This window comes from Onychostruthus taczanowskii, unplaced genomic scaffold (assembly GCF_017590055.1).
Source record: "Onychostruthus taczanowskii isolate IOZ18803 unplaced genomic scaffold, ASM1759005v1 scaffold9, whole genome shotgun sequence".
NCBI lineage: Eukaryota > Metazoa > Chordata > Aves > Passeriformes > Passeridae > Onychostruthus > Onychostruthus taczanowskii.
Window position 1 is genome coordinate 15,313,201 of NW_024506993.1, and position 16,451 is coordinate 15,329,651.

The 16,451-nt window shown below is 43.0% G+C and overlaps 1 protein-coding gene across 2 annotated transcripts in view; it reads right to left on the bottom strand.

Moving 5' to 3' along the window:
• Positions 1–16,451, bottom strand: part of SFMBT1 (Scm like with four mbt domains 1) — a 72,493-nt gene that overhangs the window by 14,685 nt on the left and 41,357 nt on the right. For both annotated transcript variants that reach the window (XM_041426035.1, XM_041426038.1), the window contains exons 3-12: positions 14,422–14,516; positions 9,656–9,896; positions 9,201–9,289; positions 8,059–8,305; positions 7,298–7,395; positions 6,431–6,532; positions 5,415–5,565; positions 3,559–3,641; positions 1,541–1,667; positions 743–856 (exon numbers count right to left, since the gene is read on the bottom strand). In XM_041426035.1, coding sequence (XP_041281969.1) covers positions 743–856; positions 1,541–1,667; positions 3,559–3,641; positions 5,415–5,565; positions 6,431–6,532; positions 7,298–7,395; positions 8,059–8,305; positions 9,201–9,289; positions 9,656–9,896; positions 14,422–14,516 — 1,347 coding nt within the window. The remainder of the gene's footprint in view (positions 1–742; positions 857–1,540; positions 1,668–3,558; positions 3,642–5,414; positions 5,566–6,430; positions 6,533–7,297; positions 7,396–8,058; positions 8,306–9,200; positions 9,290–9,655; positions 9,897–14,421; positions 14,517–16,451) is intronic.

The window sequence follows — 16,451 nt, forward strand, 5'->3', positions numbered from 1 at the left end:
TTTTTCAAATCCTTTTTTATCTAATTAGGATCCCCTCTTCTTCCTCATCTGTCCTTGGCAGTGCAAACAGATTAATTTCTATTGATTTGACCTGCAGAAAATGACAGCCCATTTCAATCTAAAAGTTTTCTTATCTTACCTAATGGACACTGAAGAAATTCTTCAGTTTCTCCAACCCCCATTAAACTTTAATAATCATGCCTCACTAACCAGCTGAGAGAAGACACTGCCTTATTCTACCTACTAGTGTAGTCAAAAAGGTAGGGTTTATCTTCAGCACTTTGCCATTAGGGATCGTCACCACCTGGCCCATTGAGAAAATCAGTCTCCTTTATTTTGACTCCAAAATGTGCACACAATCCACACTGTTTTCTTGTGGCATTAACGTGACTTTGCACAAGTGCACGTGTAAAATCAATATCAGGGTCAGACATAGCAAGAACAGCTCAGACAGAAGTAAATGCAGAGCATGGGGGGTGTTCATACACAGACAGGATTTCTTTGTTAGGTCAATGGACTGTCCCCACAGTGTGCAGGGGCCTCAAGCCAACACTGGGGGGTTTGAAGTTGTAGGGCTTCCAACTGGCCCCAACAGCAAGGGGAACAGTTGTGCAACACACAGATTCTCTGTGCATGATGAATGTTTCCAAACTCAGCGATGCCAGCAATAATTCTGCAGTAATTTGCTCTGGCAGGTCTCAGCAGCTCTAACCCAACACCGCAAACAGAACAGAACTGGTACCTATTGCTTTGCGAGGAGGCCTGAGCTGATATCCATTCGTCTCACACCAACCCACTGGAAATATATTCATTGATTCCACACTCACTATACACTCAGGGACGGGTTTCTTGGAGCCTGTTCAGTTTAGAAAAGGAAAAATTGAAACAAGTCACAAAACTCTGATTTGGTTAACACTGGCTGCATGTTTGTTAGTGAAGCTGCTTTGATTTATGGCGTATCTGGAACGCAATAACAATCATTTATTCATCCCCTTTTACTGACCAGATTCTTTCCTGACCTCATTTACTTCCTCTTAAAGGCTGGAGATGGGAATTTTCCTTCCGTAGTTTAGCAGAGATGCACAGCGCATAGTAAGTGCATGCTGATGTACTTCCAATCAAGAAATGGGATTATAATGGAGAACAGCTGACACAGGCTTACTCTATCTTAATGAAGAAACTTTCCTTCCTAGGTCTGACCAAGCTTGCTCAGAATGCAAGTCACTCATCTGTGAAACTGTCACAAGGCCCCTGCTTTCCACAAGGCCCCACTCAGCACTTTGCACGGTGCATGAGCCCAGCACTGACACTGCAATGCTCAAACGCCATTTTTGGCTTAAATAAGCAGTGCCAGCCAAGGCAAACTGGAAACAGACAAGGCAAGTGAGTTTTGACTATGATTTCATTGAGGAATATGGGCCTTGCTGCCCATATTCTGCACACAGTGAGTTTGCTCCAAGTACTCCTCAGGTTTGGGGATGGCACTACAAGCAAGTGTAGTGATGGGCAAGCACTCCTCTCTCCCCCCAAACCAGCTTACCTTCCAGCTGAAGCCAGAGGTATGAATCTTTTAACTTGGTGACTGTAGCAATGCAAACTTCTTCAGGATCAACTGGGTTCACAGCCTCAAGTTTCATGTTCTCTTTAAATCCATGGTCAGAAGTTAACTAGGAAAAAGCAGAATACTTCAGTAAGACACCAGCTCTGTATCCAGGATAAAATATGAATATCCATGAACAGGAGCAACACAAAGCCCTCAGTGCCTGAATAACACAGAAAGATACTCAACAAGCACAGAGGAGATTTCAGATAATTAGCACACTGTAAACAAGTAAGATATATCAGAACTACAACAAATTTAAGTTAAAAAATGCTCTACAGACAGACCTAGCAAATAATGTATTTGTCCTCAAAAAATAAGGATGCTTGGGCTCACTGAAAGGATTGAGTGCATTCTCAGCAATCAGAAATTCTTTTCTGCTTGCCACCTGAGTGATAAGTCTGACAAATGGTCTGACCAGGTTCACTATTCTATCATGTTAACTTGGAAATCCACTTTACGTATGCAAATAACATTCCTGCCTCATCTGAGTTCTGTCAGGCAGAATAGGAAGCTTTCTTTTCATTTCACATTTTTTGGATAAGCAGGGTCTTACTTTATTTACCAATATAGTTTGCATTTATATATTAAAAAATATCCCTAAAACATAAGAATAGGTATTTATCCAGCTCTGGAGCTCTTGAATTAAAGATAAGAAGTACCAGCCAGACAGAGGACTCTTCTTCCCAGAGCCACTCTGCAATGTAATTACAGGATCAATACATTATGAATTCTGGAACTAGCCTACAGTGATCAACTCTTCTCAGAAAAGGGATAATAAATTCAGTGACCTGTTCTAAGATGCCATAGTTTACAAGACAGAACAAGGGCAAACACAATTCATAGCCAGCAACACTCTCTTCAAAAACTAGTAATTATTCACTCTAATTTCTCCCCCTAAGCACTGCAATAGCCCAAGTATGGTAAATGGAACTGGAAGGCAGGTGTTAATAATACCCTTTCCTGCTTGACAAGGTATTGTGCTTCGGGGGACAGCAATACTGTCACTGAACCAACAAAAGCCCAAAATCTTGCACGTCATTCAGACACTGGTTAATGTAAAATGATTATTTGGTTCTAATTTAAGATGACTTTGTATTGATTAATACAATGGAATTAATTTTTCAAGCTGAAAGGATGGAAGATTGAAAGAGTACCCTTAGTAAATGAAAATAAGGTCTATTAAAAGGCCCTGTTTCCACAGTTACAGGAGTGCCAATGATTGATGCTGCTCTATGTCTCTTCCACGGACTCTTACACATCTCAATTTCACAAAACAAACATTTATTTTCAGTCTGCTTTATCACAACTGAAACATTTGGTCCACTGCTTCCCTATCTAGGAAGCTGGCATGCAGCTACTTCAGTGCACTCTCATTTATACACTCTTATCTCTTCTGCTTCCTGAGTTACCACAGGTAAGGTGTTAAGCTGCTCAAATGTGTCCAGAGGAGGGCAACAAAGCTGGTGAAAGGGCTGGAAGGAATGCTCTGTGAGGAACAGCTCAGGGCTCTGGGTTTGTCCAGTTTGGAGAAAAGGAGGATGAGGAGTGACCTCACTGCTCCCTGCAGCTCCCAGAGGAGAGGATGTGGAGAGGAAGGTGCTGATCTCCAGGACAGGATGTGTGGGAATGGTTCTGAGGGCAGGTTCAGACTGGACACTGGGCAGCACCTCTTTACTGAGAGTGTGCAAACAGGAACAGGCTTCCCAGAGAGGGGCTCAAAGCTCCATCCCTGCCAGCATTTGGACAACATCCTTAACAATGTCTTAATTTTTGCTTAGCCAGGAAGAGGGTCGGGCATTGGATGGGATAACTGATCATTGCTAGTCCCTTCCAGCTCAGATATTCTATTCTACTTGGAAAGGCAATTAACGTATAGACACAAAAAAGGTTCCTCTCCCTGGAATCAGGGGTGTCACTGAGGCAGCAGAGGAGATTTTCCTGCAGGAGAACCTTACCAAAGGGAAGCAGCTCTGGGGAGCTGCCTCGGCTCCACACTGTTTGAGGTAGTCAGCCCAGTCAAAGTCCTGCCCAGGGTAACCTAGGACAGCAAAGAGCCAAGGGTTAGTGTTTAACAGCTGAGACTCGTTTCAAACCCACCTGACACACAGAGCCTGAGATCTGCTTGGGTCACTCAGGTTTGTGAGCTGACTTAGAGCTTCAGGGAGCCGTGTGAGGTCAGAGCACTCCAACCTGAATCATGAATCTGCCAAGCAGACAAGGGCAGCAACTGAAACATGGGAAAGCAGGTTCACCCTTTTCACAGGGTACACATGAAAGTCAGGGTACACAAAAAATTTCTGCAGCTGCTGTTGTGTCAGCTCTGAAGCTATTTTTTTAAAACAGGGCGCTCAAAACGTGCACAATATTAACATGCTGCTCTCTCAAAGACATGTTAAATACTAAGTCATTAAAGAGAGCAGTAAGATGTGTCAAGAGCCTCATCAAGTCTGATAACAGCTGTAGATCTGCACACGTCTGAAGGGAAGTATCTTAACAAGGAGTCCATCAGGAGACCAAGGATCCTTCCAAGAAAAATTATATTTTTCTTGGGGGAAATACTTGTCTCCTCTGTGATCTAACAAAAAGCAAATAACTGAAGGGAATGGGGCCCAAAAGTGTGCTGCCATGTCAGTTTGAGGCTGGCAGTAAATTAGCAAGGACACAAGTGCTACTCTTATTCCATTCCCCTTAAAGAGACACTTGTGACAACAGTTTAAGAAATCAAACATTTCAAACCCAGTGTAAGAATACAGCATTAACATGACAATCTAAAATTCTAGAGATCTAAAGTTTCCCTGAGCCTCCTTTTCTCCAGGTACCCCCTGCTCCCTCAGCTGCTCCTCACAGGACTTGGGCTCCAGACCCTTTCCCAGTTCCATTCCCTTCCCTGGACATGCTCCAGTCCCTCATTGTCTGTTTTTTTAGTGAGAGGCCCAAAACTGAAGCCAGGGTTTGAGGAGTGACCTCACCTATCCAACCTAACTTATTCTGTGACTTCTCCCCAGAAAGCGCTGAACCAGAGAAGGACTTAATTATTCATTTTCTCAGTTTTACCAGTGCCAGTAGGGCTCTGAGACCTCACACAATTCAGAATGTTCACCATGTCCAGGGAACAAGAACAGAAACTTAAAATCTTTGTCAGCTCCAGTTACATGCCTATAAAGTGAGATTTCACTTTTCACATGCAAAATTCTAGGAAATGCTGGTCAGGCAGAGCCACTTTTCACACCTTATCCAAGGAAAGGCAGGAGACAAACATCCTACAGTCTCTGCTCCTCTGAGGTAAGGAGCAGCTAAAACAAAACATTCTGAATTGTGAGGTGGCGAGCAAGAGAGCAGAGGACCAGGTTTTACAGTCCCATTGACATTTCTAGTTTGAGAAAATGAATAAATATTTCAGCAGTGCAGGAACACTACCCTATTCCCTTATGTCCTGAAGCAATGTTTCAACAATCTGCAACAGTGCCTGATAGGCCATTGGTAACAAAAACAGTTCATTAACTTCTGAATGATAAGATAGCCTAAAAATATTATAAAATGTTGGATAACAACGTTCCATTCTGACCAGAAGCAAAAATCCAATGCAAAGACTACAGGCTTCTGATATCATGTTAATTAAGTCTGAAATTCACATTTCTTTCAGGCCTGGAACTCTCACTCCATCCATTCCAGTGCTTGGATTGTTATGCATGACATCCTCAGCCTCTCATCCTCCCAAATCCACGCTCGTGTCTGGGAAACCTCAATTCCCCAAACTCAAACCTCCTGATTTTCAGAACTGGATCAGAGCAGGAGGAGGCTGCAGACTTACCTGGCGGGGGGCAGAGGTGCAGCCCGTTCTTCAGGCTCCACTGCACCGGGAAGATGCCGGCGCTGTTGACGTGACAAACGTAGCGCTGGCTGCTCGCGCGCTCGGCTCTCAGGTCATCAATTTCTATCATGAAGTATTTGTCATTGTACACCTGCAGTCAGCCAAAAGAGAGCCACGGGCCCTTGTGAGATGCAGATTCTGATAACTTTATTAAACAGCAGCATTGCCTGATGGAAACTCTTTACCTTGAAATACTGGGAGGGTTACGAAAAAATAAAATTAAAAGAATCTTTGGGATTCATAAACCAGCGGACTCATCTGCGTTATCCAGAAACTTAACAAATATAAATAAATAAAACTTTATGTCTCAGCACTTAAAAGATAAGGTGACCTAGTGCTTTAGGGAATTGTCTCATGAAAAATGCACAGAAATTAGCATCTGTGGTCTTCCTACTAGTCTATAACAAACTGCTTATTTCAACAAAGCTGAACTGCATCCCAGGATGGACTGTCACAAATAAAACCACTACATTCCTGAAGCAAATAGGAGCAGGACAAGCAAATAGCAAGAAAAGGAGCACCTTTGATCATGTTGCAGAGTTTTCAATTCAACTTTGAAACCCCTTGTTTGGAAATCAGGCCATCTAAATGTCATGTGTACACAGTAATGACAATCTTCACAAAATCAAAACACCAAAAAACCATCTCCAGGTGGATACTCAGATTGTGAGGGTATATACCCAATTTTAAAAAACTGGGTTTGACAATTTTCATAATTTGATCTTTTGAGATTGTGTCTTTATGGAACTTTTTCCCTCCAATGAAATCCAGTGGCTTCACCACCAGCAGCTGTTTGATCAGGCAGCCTGTCCCCTGAGGGAGACGTACAAAATACTTCATTTGGAAACTAGCACAAGATTTTAAGATAACCAGTTAATAAGAAATCCCTGAGCATTTAAGAACAGAAGTAGCAGTAGAACTGAATCTCAGCAGGACTGGTTTAAGAACTCTGGTACCTTGAGAACTGTGGCAGGAGAGATAACAAAGGGAGCCATTGGGTCCACAGCTTCCAGCTTCATGCCCTCAGAGAACGAGTGCACTCCGATCACAGGTTTATCCTGGAAAATGATGTGTTGCTCTGATTACCTGCCCTCCTCCATCAAAGAAGAGACATACCTCACGTATATTAACTGAAGACGATGAGTTTTTAAGGAGTTTTTATCAGTTCATTCCAAGAAATCGACATGTCCCAGTACCAGCAACTTCTCTGAATGAAAAGGCCAACAATGCCCCAAGACTGACAGTTTTTGATGAGCTTTAGGGAACTGAGTCCCTGTGACTTCTTCCTCTGCCATTCTCCACACAGAAGCAAGATTTGATAACACACAGTGGTCTCATAAGTCGATAGAAATGTTTTGAGGTTTTTCGCTGTAACCTTTAGCGCTCCTCATGAACTACACTTCATGAGGACTACACAGGCCTCCATTTCCAGTCTAACAGAAACCTGCAGAACAGGGTTCCTGCTCCAGAATTATCCATATCTCTGTACATCACCCAACAAATTCAAGAGCAACAGCACATCTACTTCTACTTATGGGTCCAAACAAAGCTGAGAAAAATGGACTAAGAACCTGAAGGACTAAAACATGTGAACCAGGACAACTAATGACTCACATAACTGTGACGGCTGCATTGTCTAACTTACCAAGAATTTATACCAGTATGATTATTTTCCCTTATAATTACATTTTTAAACCAGAGAGAGAAAAGGAATAAATTTTAAAAACCAACAAAACAAAACAAGGATTTTGGGAGACTGACTTCCCTGAATCATTGCTCAGGAATATAGCATTTCCATGGTATCATGCACAGCATTAAACTACCTTAAAAAGATCTGTAGGAACAGAGGACTCCTCCTCCTCCTCTTTCACCTTCTTCAGGATCTCTTGCCAATCTGCTTCACCCCTCAAGGACCTAATGGCTTGAGGAAAAAGAGAGGGAAAGAGTGAGTAGTCATTTTTCTTCTTTTCTCTCACAACACATAGCAATAAAGTTTGATGTGTGTCCCTCTAAACTACTAAATTCTTTATCCCAAGGTTTCCCCTCATCAGGAAACATGTTACAGCACTAGCAAGTTCACAAGCTATCCCTCTGTGTTTCTGCCAGTTTTTGCTCCCCTCCTCTGATGACCTGCCCTGTTGTGCACGTGTCTGAAAGATGTGTCCACCTGTCCCAGCCTCTGCCTCCACTTCCATGCACTTGTTCCTTCAATTTTCATATTTTTAAATGGTATCTAAAACAGCCCAGTAGGCTTGACGGTCTCAACTGCAAAAGCTCCTACTGAGCAGTACACCAAAAGCATAAGACTTTCCACCCCAGGAAAACAAACTAACCAAAATCATGAAGGCAATCCCTTCCTCCCTTCCTTTGCACACACAGGAGGAAAGTTTTGACAGGCAAAAACATTTAGAACAAGTGGGTGAAAAGTCTTGTAGGACTATTTGTACCTTCATTTTATTAGGTGCAGGACTTGTCAGATCACATGGATTATGTGGCCATCACATGCAGCCAGGACAATTCAGAGCACTTAAGCAGCAGTCTCTACCCTCTGATCACCACACACAAGATCTGTGTTTTCAAGTACCTAAAGGTGGTTGCAGGCTGTATCCATGCTGAGCTGCCCAACCCACTTGGTGAAGGAAAGGGTCCAAATAGAAGAGCCACTGGTCAAATTTGTCCAAATCCTCCAGGCCCTCATAGCGCAGCTTGAGCCTCCCGCCAACGTTTTCCACCACGGTGACGATCCAGGCCTCCAGGGAGTCCCGTGTGTTCTGCAGCTCCAGTCGGGAGCCGGGTGCGATGAGATCCAATGGATTTTTCCCTCTGTGAAGCTACAGAAAGAATACAAATTATTCTGTACAACAGAACAAAACAAATGCCATACTTCCACCTCCTTACACACATTCTGTCTGCATAAATAAAGTATGAACACAGAAATCCACGTCCCTTCCTAACACAAGCCAGAAGTGACAATGTTCAGAACCGCTGGTGTTTGTGTCAGAGCTTCTGCACTCCCTGTAGATACAGTCACACATTTCACTGAAGCCCTCATTATAATTTTCAGAGACATTATCATTTATATATTCCAGGTTTGAAGGAAACATGAATAACATCTTTCTAAAACTGAGTCATCCAGCATACAAAGATGACTAGACAGAAACATACAGACAGAACTGTTAGCTGTAATGAAGGTGTCAAAGGCATTTTCCAAAAATCATTATGTTCTGTACTTTACAACCAGACACTGATATAAGGTGCAGATATTGTTTTAAGTGCAGAGCAGGGGATAAAAAATTTGCAAAGATGTAATTAAGTGTAACAATAATATGACCATTCCAAAACAAAACAATTCAAAGTGAAAGGACTTAACTGAAAAAGGAGACAACATGAAAGCCATATAAATAAAGCATTATTTTCTTAGAGCTGTATGGAGGAGGAACAAAACAGGAAGAAGACTGAAACCTTAGGGAGCTGAAAAAGGTCTTTTTTTTCTAGGATTAATGAACAACCCAAACCTGCAGCAACAGATATGTTTCAGGACAACACTATAAAAATTAAATACTGTAAATAGGAAACACTAGAGAGTGGAACTCTAGGGTCAACAGCATATTACAATGCTCCCTAAACTTAAAAAGGGAATTGAACTGACAATTCAGACAAGGTCCCCTTAATGATGAAGGGCAAAGCCAAGACAAAGCCCAGTATGCAGCCCCTTGCAGCACTTACCCCCTCCAGCAGGTTAGCAGGGGCACTGCAGGCCCCCTTCAGCACCCGCTGAAGGAACTCCTCCTGGTCAGGTATCTTGTCCTTGATACCTAAGCAAACAGTGAAAGAGAAAGACTGTCATTTTTCCTGCCAGATAAAGATTATTCAGACACAAGATGTTACCACAACCCTGTGCTGCCTAATTCAAGATAATCTGCCACACACTGGTAACAACGTAAAACAAAACAAAAAGAAAACTTCAACGAAACGTCAAAGCAGTAGATTTTGGTGGTGATGATGAAGATAACCACAAGCCTCTCTCATGGGATTTCAGGAAAACACAGCAGATAACCTCATCTTGTCCCCACAGCAACAGAATCTGCACACCACAGCACCCACACAGGCTGCCTTCCCAGCTGACACAGGACAACAGCAGCTCTTGGTGTGTTCCCTGTGTCTGCACACAGGGCTGGTACCTTCAGGCACTTTGAGAATCTTCTTGTTCTGCTGACACCAGCCGATGGGGTGCAGGTCAGCGGTCAGGATGTCACACCAGAAGTCGGCCTTGCGGTCCTCGCCGTAGCCGTCGTAGCGCAGCAGCAGCAGCTGCCCACACGTGGTGATGATGGTGGCAACCCAGTAGGTGTTCTGGTCAGACTTGACAGCGACTTCCAGCTTCATGCCAGGGGCAAAACCATTCTGCAAACTTGTATCCACCTGAAGAGGAAGAAGATCATCACATCTGAGCACCTCTCAAGAGAGTTTGCTGAATAACAGAGGGAACAATTACTCAAGTTCATTAGCAAAAAAACTCAAGCCAAATACCACCCAGCCTCTTCAGAGACACAGCCATATCACATCATGGGATCCAAACTGCAACGCACACAGAATCATCATTAATGAAATCTTTGCATTTCGGAGTATCTTTCCAAGCTTAAAGCAACAACTGTGCCATTTATTTTCTGCCCTGGACAATACCTTCCTCCATCACTGGAAGATTTTTCCACTCGCAGCTGGGCTGGCAACCTGAGCAAAACTAAAGGTCAAACTCAGCACCACAACCTTGACTTGCTTTGTTAAATTGCGTCATGCAAGGTCTTCGGACAAAAAGCCCATTTCAAGTACATACTTATTCCTTAGGTAACACTATCTGTCTCTTCCACCATGCTCAGCTAGGAAGTCACAAACCTGCACAAAGTGCAGAATAAGGATTTTTAACCTCTCTATGCAAGAACCTAAATAATTCTATATGTAGCACTGTTACATAAATTGCATGGAACATAATCAGTCTGTATTCTTCATACTTTGACAACAATAAAGCACCAGTCACTGGGAGTGCTCTGTTTGCATGTGGGTGTGCTCTGTGCAGGTGACCAATCTGACTGCACAGAACTGAGACACTGAAATGGGGAGACTTAAAAGAGAAGGCAACACCTTAAGTTTCTCATATCCCTAATTTCTCCCAACTCAAACAATCCCAAAAGAGCAGATGGACCCTGTTCTGCTCTCTCTATAAATGTTCTGATCTACACTTAATTCCAGGACCTCAATCCTAACAAACTGACATGTCAATTCCCCATTCTCATTTGGTTGAAACTCATGTTTTCTTCCTTATTTAAGAGGTCCCAAGTTCCATTTCCTCTTTGAACCTACTAAAAGAAAGGCTTTCAGCATGATGCAGATGGAGCAGATATTTTCTGGGGTATTTATTCCCAGTTCTGTGCTGACAGTTCAGTAACTGCCATAGCTATTATAGTCTCATCAGCCAGCACATACTGGTTTGCTAAAAATAAAACTAAGAGAACTACACCAGAAAGAAAAGCATATGCCTGTGTTAACTGTTCATATCCTTGGGGTTAATATCCTTCACTTAGAGAAATCTCTTCTTAAAAACCTAATCAGCAGGACCCAATACCTGCAGGCCTTTTGAAGTGGTATTATAGAGGGTGTCTCTTAAAAAAGACAGTTCTCTGGCAGAAGAGATATTCCCAAAAACTTAATGTTCTGATTCCTGAGAGAAAAGCCTCGAGCTCAACGCAGCATTTGAAGAATCGGGAAATCGGCGCGATACCCGATCTTTGAGCAAAGCCGCAGGGCAGGGAGAGCCGGTCTCAGCAAAGCCCCGAGCAGCAGAGGAGCGCTCCCCGCAGCCGCTGCCTGTGCTGAGCCGCCCGGAGCGCCGCGCACACGGGGCCGAGCCCGCGCCCTCTCCCGGCAGCGCCGGGGCTGGGGGAGCCCCGCAAGTCCCGCAAGGAGCCTCCCGAATCAGCCTGCCAGCATGGGCACCCCCCGAGCAGCTCCTCTGGAGCGGCGGGCCCGGGAGGGCAGCTGAGCGGGCCCGGAGCTGTGACTCCAGCCCCCGTCCCAGCAGGAGCTGCCCCCAGGCTGTGCCACGGCACAAGCCAGAGCCAGGGATGCAGCTCAGTTCAGGGGAGATAATGATAAGGAACAGACAAAAAGGAATAAGAGCATGCAAGAACATACAGAAAATAAATGTGTTCAGATGATGCTGAACACAAAATTGTTTTTCATGGTCACACACGACTTGTAAAGGGTAGAAAGGAATTTAAAAAGAGCGTTCGGTTCTAGAGGAAGGATTTAAACCTGGGGGAATAACAACACTGACATTCATTACAGCTCCAGGTTTTTGATAAGTTCTTTTTCCTGCCACATTTTATGCCAAACAGTCACTTTGATCTTGATATTGTTTAATTTTTAAAAGGCTAACAAATTAAACATTAGAACACACTTAATTTGAGAAGTAGCTTAAATTCTCCAATGCGTCTTACTCATAGCAAGGCAAAACTCTCAGAATTAATATAAGCACAAAAATTTAGAAAGTCACCTCTCCCATAAGCAAGTCCAGTGCTTTTCCAACCCAGGCTGTGTAATTATGGATTACACTTCCTCAACCTGACCATGTACTCTTCTACAACATGAGTTAAGTACTTCTCACCCACAACTCACAATGGGAGCGCACTACTTCAGTATTTAAAAAAATCAAACTCAAACCATACTGTTCCACTTTAAAATGCATTTATATTTATTTAATTATCATATGTGTTCATTTGCTCTTGTGTCAATACTACCCTTCAGCTCAGAATTTTCCATTCTGGTGTTTTGAGAGTAAAGCTTGCTAGCTTTCCTGATGGTGGATAATAAAAGCATATCATTTCTAAAGTCAAAAACAGGGACCATGGATTTGAGCTGGAGGGAATACAATCAGCAGCACAGGCACACCAGTGCCTGCCTGCTTGCCCCTGACAGCCACTCACCTGCTGTACCCTGGAATCACACTGACCTTGTCCTGGGGCTGTCACAAAGACAGGCTGTCACTCTCCACTGGGAGGCAGTGAGGCTCTCTACTCCACCTTTTCCAACACATTAGCTTCTAATGGACCACAGAAACCCCCAGCATGTGACCTTGCACTTCTGCACTTCTATTGACAGCAAGGCTATGATATAAACATGCTCCTCCCTCTGCCTGTCAATTCACTGTCAGCAATAACTCCTTAGAATTTTATGCCAAGCTTATTACAGAGAACATCACTGGTCTCTGGACAAATTCTAAGGAGCTCTGGTAGAAAATGCCCAATAGTTCCATTCTGAATGTGCAGGCATCTATGTCCACACTCACTGATCACCTCCTTGCAGAGGTCCAGGCCCCCTGACCCCCAGGGCAGTGGGACAAAGGGGCTGAGCTTTGCCCACACCTCCTCACCACTCTCCATCACAATGTCACCTCACCAGCAACACTACATTGTGTTCCTCACAGGCAGGGATTAACAAAAATATAAAATGTGGAGGTTTTTTAAAACCTAATTGTATTTTTATCAACCATAGCCACCAGACCTCAGACTTGACACAGCAGAACTGGTGCAGGTGCAGTAAGCCTTTCAAAGTGTGTCTCCTGCAAATTAACAAAATCCAACTACAACATTAATTCAGTTGGCCACTGCTGTAAAGCTGGCATTACAATTAATTATATAGTGTCCAAACTATGATAGCAGGCCTCTTTAACAGAGATCCAGTGAGGTAAACCACACCAGAGGAGACAGACCATTCCCTGTATTACTGCAAAATGCCATTGCTCTGGTTCCACGCTGTGCCCTCAGTGTGAGCTGCACGGACACCACCACTCTAAGCTGGCTCTAGCTACAGCCTCAGTACACCCCAGAAAAATAAAGCAAGCACAGTCCCCTTCCCTTCAGAAATGAGATACCTGAATTTCCACTTTGAACAAAAACTTACAATTACACCCCAGTGTTCTAACAGGCTCTGTGAAGTCTGTATTTTCCGTACATCTTTACTACAAACACAACTGACATATTTTAACAGATTATTTAATAGTCTTCATTTCTCCAGGTTATCCTTGGACTCAAAATGCTTTGTGATCCTTCACAAACAGACCTCAGTCTGTTTTCCTGCTGATTTAAGTTTCCTCATACTGAAAGTCATGGTATTGGACCCAAAAGCCTGAGCACCACAGGGTGTCTTCCAAGCAATGTGTCACACACAGTCACCAGTCTGGCAGTCTGGAAGGTGCTTTAATTGTTGGAAGAGAACCAACAGGTTTGGACACCAGCTCTGTACAGCTCACCTCCACTGAGGACCCTGTACAAGAAGGCAGATTTCACATTCAGATCTCTCCCAATGGGACAGTGCTCTCCAGGACTTTACCAGCAAACATTTAAGATGTCCAAGGACAAAGACAAGGGCTTATCAAGACTTCATCCTATGCATTAAGCCTGTGATCAACAATTATCCTAATCAGTTTTCTAACTACTACAGTCAGGTGTTTGGCAGAGCTGTTATTTTCCCCTTGCCTCCTTGAGGTCTGCCATTAAACCTTCTCTAAAAGCACATTTGAATTCTGCTGTTAAAGAGTTATTCTGCCACCAGCTTCCTAAAGCTATTCCTCCATTACAGTTGTCCAGGAGCAATCACCAAAAGAGACTGGATATTTTGAGCTTCTTGAGAAAAATCAAGCTTATCTTCTGGTGCAGAAAAGACCTTAACTCCTTAGATTTCAGCACTTGTGGGTGGGGTTACCCTGTGCTACATACAGGGACGAAGACAAGAAACAGTATGAAAAAAGGTTAAATTCTGCGTTTCTCTATAAAAACCATGATTCTAGTTAGTCTTCCAAATTTGAGAGCAGTTTCAAAGAAACCCTGAACACTTAGTGTATCAAAGAAACAATGAAGGAGATGCCAAGCACACACATGCTCCCTTTACTCACATGTTTAAAAGATCCATGGGGGGCGGCAGTTGCTCCTGTGTCTTCTAGATACTCATCCCAGTTGAATTCCATTTCTTCCACACTGGAACCAGCATCTGTAAGAGAAGCCAAACACTTCTAAGTCAGTGGCTTTAGTCTCCTACAATCCACAGCAAAACCCACTTTGATTCCAAATGACTGAGTACACAAGTGTGCAGTGAACACATTTCAAGCAATAGACAACACTACTTGGCCTTTTGTTGCCTGTGAACAGCACTTATAAGCTGGACTTAGTCTGGAAAACAGTGAAATCCTGAGGATTTGGTTTAGCACAAATTTGCTTACAATTTTTGAGAGGGAAACATAGGCAGAAGAGCTCTGTATTTTTATCAAAAATATGAGAGACTCAGAACTCCACGCACACTGGACTGTTGGTGTTTTAAATTAAAAACCACCGAGGAAAGAGCAGTACCACTAATAAGACATTTGAAAGGAAAGTCTAAAAAAAACCTTTGAAACATGACCGTGCTCTTTTTAAAGTTAGATAGTATACATTTAGCTGTTCTAAAACACCAAAAGCAAAGAGAGGGATTCAGGGTAGTTCTAAAGAAAACAACTTGAGGCATAACTGAAATAAGGTCCTTTCAACTTGGTCACTTAAAAACCCCAGCTCGTAAGGTGTAACAGCTTCTTTAGACCAAGAAAACCTCATTATGGGATGCATTTAAAGCATAAATGTGCTAAAACCACTCAAACCACAGTTCAAAGCTCATTCAGGCTGTTAGGGAAGCAAGCACCTGTAACAAGTCACACTACAGATTAGTCAAATTTTCTATTATTATTGTCAAGCCTGTACCCCAGCCCTGGTCTCCCCATCAGTTCTGGCTTGGCCCCCTTCTCAGCTGCTCTCCTATTCCTATTTTCTCCAACATGTACCCACTTGGCTAAAAAGACACCAAGCCAGCCCAGGTGGATTTCAGGTCCCCTGTTTAGTTCATTTTTTCCTGCAGGAGCACAGTGGGATGGCCACTGAGGGTCCCAGCCCATACAAGCAGCATTTTTAACCTCAACACATGAGGTTCAGGTTCAGCAGCAAAATGGGGTGGCAGTGACAGCACACAAGAGCAGAGCTTTCATTTTCATTTTCAGGCTTGTTTCCACCATCTGCCCCATAGCTGTCTAAGAATGAACAACAGAGCTTTCCCCCTCTCAGGACCAGGAAACCTGATACCTTGTTTATATTTGAAAACAGAGAAATCTCTGTGTATCACAAGCCCAAGGAGAGCCCGGCAAAGGTTACAGGACACTGGCATTTCCTACAGCCCGTGCCTTTCCTAGGACAGGCAGTAACTGATCTTTCCAGCAGCAGTCGTTCGAGTAGCAAACATTACACATTAAAAAAAAAATTAATTAATTACCACCACGTGTCCTTATCAGCCCCCTGGACAGACTAACAAGCTAAGCAAGCTCTGGGACAATTCCCAGTCTCCCAATAGAAAGGAGCAAATATATGTTCAAAAGTCTGAGATACGCTGAATAGGCTAAAAACGTACAAGTCTTGCGTTTAATACGTTCTTTTTACCTTCAGACTGATGGTTAAGCTCATCTTTGACTTTTCATTGTGACTCCAGGAGTTATCACTTCTCAAAACTTAAAAATGTATATTCGGTTAGCTGTTGTTTGCTGATGACATTATCTATTTTAAAAGGGGTTCTTATCTCTCCAGAACCCAACTTTGTCTGTTTTTAACCAACCACAGCTGATTATTTTGGCCTTTTGTAGCTCAAAGATTCAGAGCTTGAATATCACCATCACTTTTAAAAGATAATTTTTAATTTACTGAAGAAATTACCTGGAGAAATAAATATGGAGTTTTATTTTGAGTTTTTTTTAGGAAATAAAAGGTTAAGACACAGACCACAGTTGTTTGTAAATTAGGGTGGAGCTGATCAAAGCTTTGGCTGCAAGCCATTCTAAGAAAAACAATTTCATCGCAAAATCTTGTTAAAATAGAACAAGATTTCTCAACTAATTTAAACAGAATTTTAGTT